Source organism: Podarcis erhardii, assembly GCF_964252035.2.
Source record: "Podarcis erhardii genome assembly, chromosome: 15".
Lineage (NCBI taxonomy): Eukaryota > Metazoa > Chordata > Lepidosauria > Squamata > Lacertidae > Podarcis > Podarcis erhardii.
This window is the reverse complement of record NC_138505.1, coordinates 13,165,891-13,180,751: the sequence shown is the minus strand read 5'-3', so window position 1 is coordinate 13,180,751 and position 14,861 is coordinate 13,165,891. Positions and strand designations below refer to the sequence as shown.

Genomic DNA, 14,861 nt, shown 5'->3' with positions numbered 1-14,861 from the left:
AATGTCAGTCTATCTCAGGGATGCTGGCAGGGAGGCATCAGGAGAAGACTTGTGGGGTTTTGTTACAGGCATCTCTGGTTGGCACTTATTTGGAAGCAGGCAGAGTTGGACTTTTCGTTTTCCTTATGCTCTTTGATTCCTTTCTGCAGGCTCTAAATCGCCTTTGTCACTCCCTTATATTTCCTGCAACTCCACCCCTTCCCCTCCAGGGGGCGACCTTTCTCGGACTCGCTAGCCGCCCGCCTCTATGCTCCCGGTCTGTCCCCTGCGCCGAGCGGTCTATAAACTGCCGAGGGGCGGAGAAGAGAAGAGAACGCCGCGCTGGCCATTGGATTCGCTGGGTAGCGAAGGCAACGCAGATCTAAGAAAAGAGAGACCTATACGCCGTCGTCGCGCTCCCGAGCGAGAACTTCCGGCCTGAAAGCGGACTGTTCCTTTCCTTGCCGCACGCAACTTCCGACGCGGAGCGTAGAGATAAGAAAACAGCCGCCGGGGCGAGGTATCTATGGCGGCGTTCTCTTTCCCGCCGGAAGTTATGGCTATCTCTGACAACACAGCGGAGGAGGGAAAGGTCCTTCGGACAATGAAACCATAGAGTGGGAGCGGGGAGGAGAGGCCGCTCTGCCTCGCTGGGAGCCGGAGAGCTCTATGCTGCGTGGCGGGGGCTCCAACGGGAGAGCTCGGGAGGCCTCAAGCAGCTGAGCGGCCAGGTGGGGAGAGAGGCCCGCTGGGTAGGTAGGGGCGGGGGCCAAGGTGCGGGGGGGGGAGAGGTGCTGTCGGCCCCCAAATATGGGGGGGGGCTTTATACACACCTGGGTGGGGGAGGGGCTGGTGCCCCCCACAGCTGGGGAGCTGTTCAACCCCCGCATAGACGTTGCTGGTGGGGGCTTTCTTCCCCAATAAACATAGCTAGGATGGAGCTGGCGTCCTCCATACCTGGGGTGGTGTCCCCCCCAAAACACAGCGGGGGTGGGAAGGGTTGGTGGCCCCTCAGCTATGGTGATATTTCTCCCTCAGTTGTGGGGCCACCCCAGTTATGGTGGTATTTCCCCTCCCACACACCTAGGGTGGCCCCATAACTGGGGTGCTGCTCCCCCCCATAAACACAGCTGGGTTGGGGGGGAGGGCTGATGGGGCCCTCCACAGCTGGCTTGGCACATCTGGAAGAGGGAAGAGGCTGGTGCTCCCTGCCCATCCTCCGCCATAAACGCATCTGTGGTGGGTTGCTGTGCTCATTGCGTGCATGCACACACAGAGATGGTCACCACCAGGTGGGATGGGAGAAGGCCTGGTGTCTCTCCCCCCCCCCCGAAAAACACCTGGGGTGGTGTTTGGTCGGGGGGAGAACTTATTTTTCTTCTTGCAGTTTAATGGTATTACAAGGTCACTATTGTCCCCGTCCCCCCACAGCTACTTAGGTTGAAGGGGAGGGACTGTTAAAGAGCTAGGTGGTCACCAAGATGGATGGTGGTGGGGACTGGGGCTGGTTTTTTGAGGTGCGACTGTAAGAGGGAAAGTAAGGATGGAGGATCAAGTCACAAGGGCAAGTGCCTGGTAGGCATATTCAATGGGGTTGCCTGGCTCAGGAAGGGTGAGCATGTGGGGAGGTCAGAAGAATATTAATGGGGGGGGGGAGAGAGAAGAGGGAGCCTATGGCATGGCTAGTAGTGGGAAGGCGGTTTAGTGCATAGCTGTCAACGTTTCACTTTTTTTTAAAGGGAAATTCCCTTATTCCGAATAGGATTCCTCGCAAGAAAAGGGGAAAGTTGACAGCTATGGTTTAGTGTGTTAGGGTTGTATCCAGCTAAGTCCTACTCAGATCAGACCCACTGAAATGAACAGCCAGGTTCATTCATTTCCATGGGTCTACTCTAAACACTGGAGACAACCCATGGACTCTTAAGGGAGGAGATGTGAAAATGGTAAAGATGGGGGCATTTTGCCTCTTTTAAGATGCAGATGAGACACACAAAGACCCTGAAAAGAGTATTATCCTCTGGGGATGGTGTGGGGCAGGATGTAGAGGGAGAACAGAGGAGAAATCTGTGGGTGGGGGCAAGGTAGAGAAGGGTGGGAGGTCTAGAAGGAGAAGTCAGGCTGGTGGCTGGCTGGCTGGCTAGCTGAGATCCAGGAATGAATTAAAATGGTGCCTGGTGAGGGGGAAGGAGGTGCAAAGTTGTTTTATTGTATTTTCAATAATTTGTTGTAAGCCGCCCAGAGTGGGGTACAAATAATGATTTTTTGATGATGATGATGGGGTAGAAGGTTCAGAACAGGGGTAGAAGGTTCAGAACAGGGAGGTGCGACAATGCAAATTGTTTGGTGGGAGAAATGAGATTCTGGAGAAATAAAGACTTGAAGGAAAGTGATATTATTTCATAATTATTATCACTTTATTCGTAGGCCATCTTTCCCCCCCACCCCTCCCAAAATGATGCTCAAAGTGGCTTATTACGATGAGATCAGAATAGACAATTTCATAATAAAAGGAATAGTTGTGGGTTTGCTTTAGAGGATGGAGGAGATTTGAGGTTCTGGTGGGAGTAATTGTGGACATGGCAAAAATGTGAACAGGGCCTTGTGACTTTGGGGAGGGAAGTTAGAATTCCACGGGATGTTGAGACTGTTCCTTTTTCGGACATGCATGGAGTACACCTTTATAATTTAAAGAGGGGGGGATTTGGTGTCAGGGCAAAGACCCAGCAGTCAAAGCAAGAAAGACAATACCGTACATATTCAAACCAGGGGAAAAAGAGATTGGCCCTGAATGTGCAGGAGCAGAGAAGGGTTAATACAAAAGTATTAAACAAACATCCTCTAGGTTGTGTTGTTATGCTTTATGCTGAATGCACTTTGATCACAGTAAGGCTGCCCACAGGATCCTGGGAATTGTAGCTTACTGCTCCCAGAACTACAATTCCCATGATTCTTTGCGGGAAGCCATGTGCTTTAAATGCATGGAGTTTGTGTTCACAGCCTCCCTCTTCTTCGTAGATGATGGCACTTTCTACATGTGAAGTTTTTCTTAAAGAAAACACAAGTATGTTTCCCCTTGGGTTCTCCTCTTTTCTAGGGAACAAAGACTCTTGTGGCTAATGGATTTACTATTCCCCACTCTTGTTTCCAGAAGAGCAAGTGACTTTGCTATCACCAGGCAGCACTGAGTGGATTCTAGATCCCAAGCCCTTCCTCTGGATACGATCCGGATTGACGCCCTGCCACAGGTAGGAAGGGTTTGGAATTAATGTCACATCCCTGTTCATTATGCAGTTCCTTTCGCCCACAGTGTGGCAGTATTTGCTTTAAAAGTAACAAAGTTTCTAGTCCTCAAGGTGGTAGGAGGTAAATTTGAACACAGGATGCCTGTTTGTTTGTTTTTTTAAAAAATCCTGAATAAGAAAACAAAAGATTGGGGGTAGCAACTACTCAGGGAGCAGGTTTCTTAGGATGTTTTGCACATGTACTCAGCAAAGAGGAAGGGGGTATCCTATATTCCAGCAGGCTGGCAAATTTTATCCTTGCATTCATCCAAATAATACTTTAAAATGTACAGTGAACAACAGAGGGTGCAGTTTGGCTCTGTATGTCTCCCCTGTATGGCCTTCGGATCCCCGCCCGCATCCTGGTTCCCGTGGCCTGAAGACAAAGAAGACTTTTGTGAGTGGAAATAAACAAATATAATTGAGGGGAGGAGTGACTATAGCAATGGCCTTCAGGTCCCCAAATAGCTATGTTTCCCACAGCTTGCTCAGAAACTGAATCCCAGAAATGCTTCGTGTCGTGGTCTGAGTCTGCTTATTTTCTCTTCCTCTTTTTCCTTTTTGGCTTCATCAGCAGGAAGTCAGTAAAGCTCTGTTTCTGTGATGAGTTTTATTTGTTCTTATTTTCGAATGGTTTTTAACAATTTGTTTACACTGCCTAGAAATTCTGATTCTGTTTGTTTGCTTGCTTGCTTGCTTGTTTATACCCCACCTTTTCCCCCTGATAGGAAGCAAAGCCGCTTACAGGTAAAAAATAAGAGCCGCTAAAAACAGAAAAAGCAATCACTGAAAAACAATTAAACATTGATAAAAATAAAAATGTATACATACATAGGATGTACTGAAACCATACCAATAATTACAATAAAAACAGCACAGCACCAGCCCTTTTCTTAAAAGCAGTGAGTTCCCAAACGCCTGTTGGAACAAGAAAATCTTCACCTGCCGGAGGAAGGACAACAAGGAGAGAGCCAGTCTAATTTCTGTAGGGAGGGAGTCCCAATGTCTGGGAGCAGCCACCGAGAATATTTAAATATTAAGTGTTATTTAAATGTCTTAAATAAATAAATAATGACAGAGCCTTCCTATACAGTGGCACCTTGGTTCTTGAACTTAATCCATTCCGGAGGCCCGTTTGACACCCGAAACTGATTGAAAACCAAGCCGCAGCTTCCGATTGGCTGCAGGAGCTTCCTGCACTCAAGCAGAAGCTGTGTCGGATGTTCAGTTTCTGAAAAACTTCACAAACGGGAACATTTACTTCCGGGTTTGCGACATTCAGGAGCCAGACGATTTGTTCAGGAGCCAAGCCGTTCAAGAACCAAGGTACCACTGTGTGTGTGTGTGTGTGGTTTTTCCTGGCCAGGAGAAAAAGAGGTGTGGGAACTGAGGTTGTCACCTTGGAAGTGTTTCTTTCCCATCTCCATCCACCCCCTCTGCAACCTGAACGGTGCTTCTTCTTTTTCTACAGGTGGGCTTTTGTTGTGCCAGCCCCACCGAAACACTCATGGCACTGAAGGCAGAAGCTCCCCTCTTGGACTACCTCAAGGTCTCTTTGAAGTGCAAAACAGAGAAGGAGAAAGAGAAAGTGGCCGCAGGGCATCTGCTCCCCAGCTGCCCCCCAGTCAGGCTGGATGGGCCCCACGCAGATCCTGTGGACAGAGGTGGGGAACGTGCCCCTCCAGGGCGCAGGACAGGGAAAGTCCCTCCCCTCACATCATCCTAGAACTCAGGGATGCCCAACGAAGTCCGATGCTTGAGGACATGCAAAAGGAAATACTTCTTCCCACAGCACATAGCTAAACTGGGAGATTCCCTCCAGCAAGATGGGGTGGTGTCCACCAACTTAAAAGAGGATTAGGCAAATTCACTGAGGACAAGGTGATCAATGGCTACCAGCCTCAATGGCCATGTTCTCCCTCCACTGTCTGTTGCTGGCCACTACATGAATTAGGTGCTGGAGGGGCTGCAGGCCTGAACCTGCAGGGCTTTTATTGGGTTCTTAGGATGGAAAAGGACCCCCAGCCTTGAGTTAGCCCATGAAACAATAATAAGAGCTGTTTGTTGGAAAAAGCTTGAGCCAATGAGGCTGACCTAGAAGAGAGGAGTGGAGGTCCTGTGGCTTCTCTCTAGGCAAAAACCACCGCCATTCCTGCTGGTAGGCCACACTGGCTGTGGCTGATGGGAGGTTCATTCCCAGTGCCATCCATAGGGCAGCCAAGGGCTCTCTCTGCCTGCCCTGACTCCAACTCCCATCAGTCTCAGCCAGCATGATCATGGGGGGTGATGGGACTTGTAGTCCGGCAGCGTCTGGAGCGCATCTCTGTTAGAGAAAGGAAGGGGGCAGAGCGCGCGCAAGGAATCAGGGAGATGGGAACTGTCTCCAAGGCTGGCATCAGACCCCTCCTCCATCCCAACGTGCCCCCTTTCTCACCCCCAGGAGAGCGGCTGGTTGTAATCCCGGTGGCCGAGGTTGGCCCAGAAGAGGCAGGCAGCTCCTGGAGTCAGGAGTACCTGATTGCTGAGAGCTTGGGGGGCAGCCAGCCAGTGTGCATGGTGTGCGGCGGCAACCTGAGTGCCTCGGGGCCTGTGGCCGCCCGCAAACACATTCTGGAGCATCACGCCCACTCCTTGGACTTCAGCTTCGAAGAGAAGCGCAACATCCTGGAAGCCTGGAGCGAAGGGGTGGTGCTGCCAGAGCCAGAGCCAGAGCCACAAGCTTCCCCTGCAGGTAACACACACCAACACAGATCAGTGTTGTATTAAATGGTGCCATCTCCAGTTGGGTCTGGAAAAGGTTTTGGGTTTTGAGCAAAGTCGCCCTCTGTGTCTGCCTCTTCCATTTCCCCTGTGCCTCCTGGAGAAGGGGCTGGGGGTGTCAGTGCAGTTTGCCATCCTTTGGGGTTCCTTTTCCGGTCAGCAGAGTCGCCCAGAAAGTCTTCCAGAATCCATTTCTTCACATTTTGGTTCTTCTGAATGCATTTATTGTCGAACTAACATTACATCTTGTAGAACCACTAGTCTAGTAAAGTAAAGTAAAACTATGTTCAGATAATCATTCTGTCTCACTGTGCTCTTCAGCCATCTGGCCAGAGCAACAGCCTCCAACATACACCCCCCCCCCTCTCTCTCTCTCTGATCCAGACCTTGCCTTATAAAGAAACCTGTTGATAAGGGGAAAACTTGTTGCCAAGGGCAGACTTGTTGCTAGGGCAAAATCTTTCAAGAATCATTTCAAGTCATTGTTTGACTACACTAACAGGATGTTGGCAAACGTTTCAGTGGAAGTGTTTTTCTCTGCTCTTTAGCCGAAAAAGCCAGGACAGTTTGCAGACAACCAGGTTTACAGACTTGAAAAAAGACACAGCACAAAAGGAAAAAGGATTGGGAGGGAAAAAGCAAACTCATGGACTTGTTCTCGCTTACATAGTGTTTCATAAATGTTCTCCCTGGCACGGAGAGGGGAAGCCAGCTCTCTGCAGCTGCTCCTTCTCTGGCCAGTGGACTGGGTCAGGCTGGTCTCCTCCTTGCTGTGATGTTCTTCCTAGAAGGCAGGAGGTGCTGCCTTCCTTAGACCCCCGGGTGGTGGCAGAGGTCCAGGCATGCTGCCCTCCATCTTTGCAGTCCCAGGGCAAAAGTTGAGTGTAGGGATCAAGAGGAGGCCTGATGGTGTTGAGGATTGACAGTGAAATAGCACTTGAATTGTGGGTTTTAGAGGCATTTAATGACTACAGGAGTTGGAAGATACTGGCCTTTAGGTTGGACAACGCAACCAGGAAGTTGTGCATTTATGCATGAAGAATGTATAGAAATGCAATCACTCTGCCTATGTTTGTGCCTGTTAGTCACTGGGAGAAGCAAACAGCTGGCAAAAGCACTAAGGCCAACCTGGCACCTTCTGGGTGTTTGGAACTACAACTCTCATCAGCCCCAGCCATCCTGGCCATGTTGGCTGATGGGAGTTGTAGCTGAGAACACCCAGAGGGCTCTGGGTATGCAAAGGCTGCCCTAGACGATTGCCTATTGACTTAGCCTCTCTCTCTCAGCTCCACCCTGGATACCAAGATTCCTTCAGGCATTGCCTTGGAGTACCAATTCACATCCATAAGGGCTAGAAACTTGTCTCTTTCCTTTCTCCCTCCCCCTAAACGGAAGATGAGATCCTTGGGAGGCCAAGTCCTCTGCCCGCTGCTGCCCATTTCCACTCTTTGCCGTGGAGCAAACACGCAGTGCTGTGTGCTGCTTTTGATTCCCCTTTCTGAAACTATCCCCTGCCAGGCAACCCCGGCAAGAGCAAGCAGCCGGCTGAGATAGAGGTGCTCCTCGATTCGGAGGAGCGGCAGCCGGCGAGTCGGAAGCGTGGGCACCTGAGAGCGCGCTGCGGTGAGTGCTGGGGCCGGAGGTGGTGGTGGTGGTCGTCGCTTAGACGGGTCATCGTCATCGTTCTCAGACCCAGAACCCACTCGTAAGAAAAATAGGGAGCTGCCGTCTGGCCTAACACTGCCGACACGGACCGACAGGGATTTCAGGCAGGGGACGCTCTGCAGCCCTACCTGGAGATGCCTCCAGGAAGCTGAACCTGGGCCCTTCTGCAGGAAACATGTGAACTGTGGCCCCTCCCTTAAAAAACGAAATGAGATTCTAGTCCTCATGGTTCTGAATTTAAACTGGAAAATAGGAAGCTTCCTTACGCCAAGGGATCTAACTTAGTGCTGTCTACACTGACTAGCAGCAGCTCTCCAGGGTTTCAATTGGGGGGGCAGGGGGGAGTTTTTTCAGCCCTACTTGGAGATGCCAGGGATTGAACCTGGGACCTTCTGGGTGCAAAGCACCGAGCTATGGCCCTTAATCCCTCAACCAGCAGGACGACACCCCATTCCAATGTTTGTTTGTTTTTAACACATGTGTCTGGCTTTAGCCTTCTCTTGCCCAGGTGCCCAGGTGCCAAAGAGGGCATCTCTGTACCTCTGGCTGTTGGGTAGGAGGAGTCTTTATGACTGTAGGCTCTTCTTGTAGGGATAAGAGCCTCATCTGGAAATCCCTTCTTTTGCAAAGTGTGCAGGATGAGCGAAGCCTGATGGCCACAGGCACTGCCTTCCACTTTAGCGTTGGAGTGGGATATGACTTGACTCCAGCCACCAGTTGAAGACCATGGACCTAACCTGTGGAACTTTTTTTCCTTTATGTATGCTTAGACCCTGAACGGCGATCACAAGGCCAGCAGAGGCGGCACAGCTTGAGTGCCATCAAAGACACGAGCAAGCATCCCAGCAAGACTACAGGTTAGCAACATTGCTGTAAGGCTGCTTTTTAGAGTGGGGGCAGGTTTTTCCCTCCCCAAAGCAATGGAAGCGTCTTCCGTTCAGTCGCCGCCGCCGTTCCTTCCCTTTGCGTGCCTAGCTGCCTCCTTGTGTGTCCACCCACAGGCTAGCGCTCCGCAGAGGCGCCAAACATTTGTAGGATCTTATCTGCCTTCCTCCTTGGCTCCTTTGAAAGTCAAGTTTCTAACCTTTAAAGAGGGGCTTGACAGCATGCCGTCAAGGTTTTGGTAATACTGAAAACCTGAATTTGGTGGGTTGAACGAAACCATCCTTCATTCTTGCAAAAGTCGCTGTGTGCCCCTTCCCCAACACAGTCAGAATAATTTGCAAAATAGGTGGGGTGAAAATGTGGGTGGGGGGGTGCAGAGTAGTTTGACGTGCCTGACTTACACAGATTGCAGAATTTGGCTCTGCTTGGTACAGAGTACATATTTTTTTTGTGCTGTTGTTTTGGGAGGGGACAGAATAGGATTGTGGGGGTTACATCCAACTTAAGTTTCTTCCTCAGAGTAGACCCATTTAAACTAGTGAATCTAGTGGAGCCATGCCCATCACTTTAAATGGGTCTAACTTTGAGTTTATAGCAGTCACTTTCAGTGGTGGCAGACTCGGGACTCTTCCCAGGCCACTTGCCTCCATGGCCTTCCTTCTGCACCCTCCTTGAGTGTTTTTGTCTGGCCGGAATATGTCCTTGAATTCAGATTATGCCTCTAGCCTGTCTGGATGGAGGAGAGAAAGTGGGGCAGGCGTGTGGGGAGTGTGAGCGTGTGTGTAAGCCATCCTACTTGACAAAGAGCCAATATGTTTTGCCCTCTTTCACCGCTGGCCCCTTCCACAACCGGTGCCACTTCCACACAGCCCCCAGAAGGGAATGCAGCCTTCGGGCTTGAAAAGTTGCCCAATCCTTGGCTTAATTCCTCGCCGCCTCTTTTCTTCCCAGGGAAGGAATGGCTCTCGGAATGTGGGGTCCCAGGCTCGGCACCTGCCGAAATCCGTATCTTCACGGACGGCACTTTCCCAGCTGGCTTTGCCTTGAAACTGTACTGCCGGACTCAACCAGGTGAGTAGTGCTTTGGCGGTCATACTTAAAAATCTCCCTGCGTGAGGGAAAGGAGAAGGAAGGGGGGAGCAGGTAAAACATGTGTGCATTGCTGCCACTGCCGCCCGGGCCCAAACCAGAGGCACGTTACCTGTCAAATGCAACATGCACACAGCCAGGCTGTCACATGGCCTCCCTGAGGAGGTGGAGGCGGAGCCGCAGTCGGGCTTGAGGGTCGGTGTCCTGGAGGCTCGGACTTGTACTGACCTCTCCCCACCCTCTGCCTCCCATCCCATCGACTTCTCTTTTCCCACCCTGGCAACTGGCAGTGGTGGAAGGGGCAGGGCAGGGTCAGGAAGCTGGGGGAAAAAGCTCCCTCCTTGACTGTTGCAAGTTGGGCACCCAGCAATGTCCGGAGGGCCACAGGCTGCCCACCCCACCCTTAAAACGGAACACTGGCCACCATGTTCTAACCCCTTAAAGCAGGTCTGGAAGACTCCAACTCCCATCAGCCCCTGCAAGCACGGCCAACGGCTAGGGGTTATTGAGTCCAGCAACATCTGAGTCCCGTCCCCACCTGCAGAACTAGAGCTAAGGGGTGGAAATGGCAGGGGGCCAGGCTTCCTTGGAAGCTGTTGGTGGTCTTGCTGTTGGCATAAGGAGAGCTGGGACGGCCCTCTGCCTGGAATGTTGCAGATCACTGCTCCTTCCCACTCCGTTATTCTGGGATTTTGGGGGCATGTTGATGGCACGGGTTCCTACAGGTGGCCACAATGTATTATCGATGTTGTTGTTACAGAACCACCCCAGGACTCTGAAGCAAAGCCAGGCCCAAGGAAGAGAGCAGTGGGTAAGTCTTGCCGCTTGTTCCCAATAAGGAACAGGCGCAAGGGGCAAAACTGGGTCGGATTTAGGCCCACCCACCACCCACTCTTCAGCTGACTGCCAGGGGTGCTAAATCCCACTCTGGCTGCAAGTGCCTGTTTCCACAGCCAAGGCAGAATTGAACCCATTTTCCTGAGTGACAGCAGCTGACAGACGGGTAGGTAGGGCTGGCCAAACTGGACCCCCTGCCTGGCCAGGATTGGCCTGCAGGCCAGAAACTCGCCACCCCTGTTTTAGCACAAACGAGCGATGTTTCTTGTCCTTGCTGTGTTATGGTTTCCCCCCTGCTAATTGGGAGGCTGAATGTTATCTCCAATCTTGCCGGCTGTGTATCAAAAGTCACCAAAACAAGAGCAACCTCACATCACTGGCTTATTCCCTCCAAGCTCAGCCAAGGCTGAAGCCCGGCTGAAAACTGGACTGGAACTCCTTCCGTCTCCCAAGGCAGGATTTGCACACCAACATCTCTTCTCTTTAGATATCCCCATTCTCAGCCCTGCCCGCCCCCTGAGCTTTCTGCTAGGCTTGGGGACTTCCCAGGGGCATCTCTGAGGTGTAGGTACTGCCCGCCAACTTGGATGGCTATAAAAGAGGATTACACAAATTCATGATGCTTAAGGCTATTCATGACTACAAGCCACAGCTGCTCTGCTTTACTTCCATAGTGGAAGCAGTAAATGAAGGCAATACATGTCTCCGGGGACCAGCTGCTGGGGATTCACAGAATCACAGGGACCATGAGGGTCATCTAGTCCAACCCCCTGCTATGCAGGAATCTTTTTGCCCAGTGTGAGGCTGGAACCCACAACCCTGAGATTAAGTCTCGTGCTCTGCCGACTGATCTATCTGGGTGGCTGGAGAGAGCACTTTTGTCCTCAAGTCCTGCTTAGCAGCCTGGATAGCTTGATTGGTTAGAGCATGGCGCTGATGATTCCAGGGTCGCAGGTTCGATACCCATATGGAACAGCTGCATATTCCTGCATTTCAGGGGGTTAGACTAGATGATCCCCAGGGTCCCCTCCAACTCTGATTCTGTGATCAGCTTCCCATAATGGGCATCTGGTTGGCCACCATGAGAATGGGAGGCTGGGCTAGATGGTCAGCCTTTGGCTTGATCCAGCTGAGCTCTTTTGTTGCTGGCTAAATGCTCACTTTTAGTTGCGAGAGCAGCTCAGTTGATAGAGCACAAGACCCTTGAATATCAGGGTTGTGGGTTCGAGCCCACATTGGGCAGAACATTTCTGCATTGCAGAGAGTTGGGTCAGTTGACCCCCGTTGTCCCTTCCAACTGGGATAGGTGGACTGAGTGAACGGCCTGTTGTTTCAATTTGCCGCCTCTTCCTCCCCAGATCGCAAATGCTCTGTGTCTCTACTTCGGCTCCACTCCACGGATCCTCCTCCCCGCCAGCTCTGCCCACCACGGGACCCTGCCCCTCGCGCCCTGGCCAACTCCCCCGGCAGCAACGCCAAAGATTGCGACGCCAAGCCCCGCCGGCAGCGGGCGGCAGCGGGCAGTGAGGACGCCCCACTCCTGGCCAAGAGCTTCAACCCCACCTGGCGCGCCCGCTTCCTCGTGGATTTTGACGCCGCGGCCAACCACCTGGTCTGCATGGTGTGCGAGTACCCTCTGCGCCGCGTCTGCCTGGCCGCCGTCAAGCAGCACATCCTCCGGTGCCACTCCGAGACCCTCCACCTCCCGCGGGAGGTCCGCCGCACCATCCGTGAAGTCTGGGAGAGCAGGGGCCAGTCCCCCTCTGCCGCCCCCAGGAAGTGAAGGGGAGCTTGGCCGTCACCCATCCCACCCCTCCAATATGCCAATGTGGCGACGTAAGTCGTTGGACTGGCCACCCATGGCAGCTGGGGGGTGGGCGGGTGGAAGAAAGGTTAGGCACCCAGTTACTAAGTGGGGTTCATTCTTTCCCCTCTCGGGCTCCCTACCCAGAGGGCGCGTCATTCTTGTCTCGTTTCGTTACTCAAGCATGTTCCGGGGTCAGCCACGGCCTCTTCTGTCTTTGTGCCTGCCCTCCGTTCCCCACCAGTCCGCCTGATCACTACCACAGAGGATGATGGGAGGAAGGTGAATGTTTTGTGTGTCTGTGTGGCAGGAGAGGGAAATGGCCATTGCTGCCTCGCCTCCAAAGGTTTGGGGGAGACCCTTCACGTGGCAACTACCCCCACATACACCCCATGTGTTCCCAAAAGTTTGCCTCTCTGTCTCCCCAGAGAGAGCAGGGGTGGTGGAGCATATCAGGAGGTGGAGCTCTGCCTGACCAGGGACTCCCGCCCCCTAATCGCTTAGTTTCCACATCAGCGGAACAGGCAAGGGATGCCTCTGGCTCCTTCCTCGGCAATAATGTTTCCCCCTCTCTGCCCCCCCCCCCACTGACACTCCAGCTAACAGGGCACAATACATAGGACCCATGGCAGGGCAGGATGAGGCTTCACACCCTGTTATATGACTTTTAATCGGCACACACCCGAGCGGGGAGGGGGGGGCAGCGCCATTGCCCAGCACCTTCCCAGGGATGAGTTACATTAAAGGGAATCTGAGTTGTTGTTATACAAAGGAACAATAAATTATTTTTATGATACCCTCCTGCTCTCTCTCTCCCTCCCTCCCTCCCTCTTTCTGTCTTAATTTTGTTTTCTGTGTTTGGCTGGCATGAAGAACCTAAGAGCAGCCACGCTGGGTCTGGCCAAAAGTGTCCCATCTTCTGTAGCATCCTCACAGAAGCCAACCAAGCGCCTTCCAATAGGTCAGATTCTTTGTCCTACCTGGTGCTACCTAAGCCCTTTTACTGGAGCCAATCCAGGGGCCTCTTCCATGCTAAACACAGAATCCTAGAACTGTAGAGCTAGAAGAGAGCCAAAGGAACATCTAGTCCCTCCCCTTGCAATGTGCTTCTCCCACTGAGTCGGGGCTCCTCCTATCCCAAGGCCATGTTTGTCATGGGGCTTTTGTTTGCCTGCAAAGTGTCCTTTAACTGGGTTGTGCCCCCTGCTTTCCTGGAAGGAAGTGGAAAGGTAGCTGTAGAAACCTCTGACTTACTTGTGTGACCAAGATGTAGCTTGCTATATACAGTGGTACCTCAGGTTAAGAACATGCCACATTTTATCTTCCCAAAAACCCTGCAAGGTTAAGATAAGCTAAATAATGTCACCCTGCTCTAGGTTACACGATGAGCATTGTCTCTAGGCAGATCCATTGTAGCGAGCAGCTATGTATAGCCTTGGCTAATCCTCTCTTAAAGCTATCTAAGTTGGCTCTTGTGGGAGACAGTTCCTCAGTCTTTTAACACCAACAGATTGGTCAAAGGCAGATTTCTGTTCAACTCATTTCCTAGCAATTCCCAACATGGAGCTCTCATAGCATCTGCAAGTGCTGGGCTGTCCGCCACAACCCCAATATCCCTTTTTCTGGTCAATCACTGCCGGTTCAGGAAGTGATCAGCATGTACGTGAAATTAGGATATTTTGGGCACAATGCATATCACTTCTGCAGGTGCTTGCATATTGATGCAGTTCCTGCTAGCTGCCATTAGGAGGCGCCCTTCACTGCAGGAGAGGAGGCTAGATCTCAGACGGACTAACCACAATGTTCTAACTCAGGGAGATCCCTCCGTGGGCCGGATTGTGCGCACGTGTGAGTGCACACGCCAGCGATTTCCAGCATCTCCATCTGTGCAGACGTGATTTTCAGCGTCTGTGTCTGCACAGATGCGATTTCCGGTGCTGTGGAAGCGAGTCCCTGCACTGCGCTGTGCCGGTTTAGCGCAGTGCGTGGGGACTCACCGAGTGGGTGGCTCGTGGGCCAGTTAAACGACCCCCGTGGGCAGCTTGTGGCCCATGGGCCTTAGGTTGCCTACCGTGTTCTAACTTAAGATTCAGGAGCCTCAGCCTGCTGTGGGTAGATGTGACTAGTGCAGAGTCTACCACCCTGGCCTTCGTTCCAGTGAAGTAAGAATGACAGCGACCAGCTCAGTTAACCTGAGCTAAATCCTGCAAAATGTACCCAGCGCTGGGGATCAACCTGTCGAATTCCTTCTGGACCCACTTTGTGCACTGCGGACTTTCAGTGGCAGCTTGCAAACAGCTACTCGCCTGGGGCGAGTTGGTTCAGCAACAGCCGACCACACGGGAAGACTGGTGGGGGGAAATGAGGCAGTTCTTCCCTTTTAGATTATGAATGGGTGACACAAGAGAAGTATGTATTACTCTGCCACTGTTGACTTCCGAGGTCTCAAAACTCAGTGGGTTTTCTTTCTGCTTTGAAAGGGACACCAGGGCTCAGTTTAAGCTTTGGGTAGACATTGGCTTGATCTCCCCACCTTTCCCACCCTCAAAAGAGACAGGGTC

At 52.0% G+C, this 14,861-nt stretch overlaps 1 protein-coding gene across 3 annotated transcripts; it reads left to right on the top strand.

Moving 5' to 3' along the window:
- The first annotated feature begins 465 nt into the window (after positions 1 to 465).
- On the top strand, positions 466 to 13,096 carry SPINDOC (spindlin interactor and repressor of chromatin binding). 3 transcript variants are annotated; one of them, XM_081843004.1, is made up of 9 exons: positions 466 to 710; positions 3,128 to 3,224; positions 4,732 to 4,924; positions 5,701 to 5,991; positions 7,539 to 7,643; positions 8,456 to 8,542; positions 9,522 to 9,641; positions 10,420 to 10,470; positions 11,855 to 13,096. In XM_081843004.1, the coding sequence occupies exons 3-9, from the start codon at positions 4,768 to 4,770 to the stop codon at positions 12,277 to 12,279; spliced, it is 1,236 nt and encodes a 411-aa protein (XP_081699130.1). In that variant the 5' UTR covers positions 466 to 710; positions 3,128 to 3,224; positions 4,732 to 4,767; the 3' UTR covers positions 12,280 to 13,096. The 3 variants fall into 3 exon arrangements, with proteins under 3 accessions (XP_081699130.1, XP_081699129.1, XP_081699131.1); XM_081843003.1 differs by having other exon boundaries at positions 466 to 731; XM_081843005.1 differs by lacking the exon at positions 7,539 to 7,643 and having other exon boundaries at positions 467 to 731.
- The last annotated feature ends 1,765 nt before the right edge of the window (positions 13,097 to 14,861 follow it).

Bases quoted from the DNA above. Each gene is read 5' to 3' on its own strand.
- SPINDOC (XM_081843004.1), top strand. From the start codon at position 4,768: ATGGCACTGAAGGCAGAAGCTCCCCTCTTGGACTACCTCAAGGTCTCT. The intron at 4,925-5,700 runs GTGGGGAACGTG...TCTCACCCCCAG, and splicing joins CGCAGATCCTGTGGACAGAG to GAGAGCGGCTGGTTGTAATC. The intron at 8,543-9,521 runs GTTAGCAACATT...TTTTCTTCCCAG, and splicing joins GCATCCCAGCAAGACTACAG to GGAAGGAATGGCTCTCGGAA.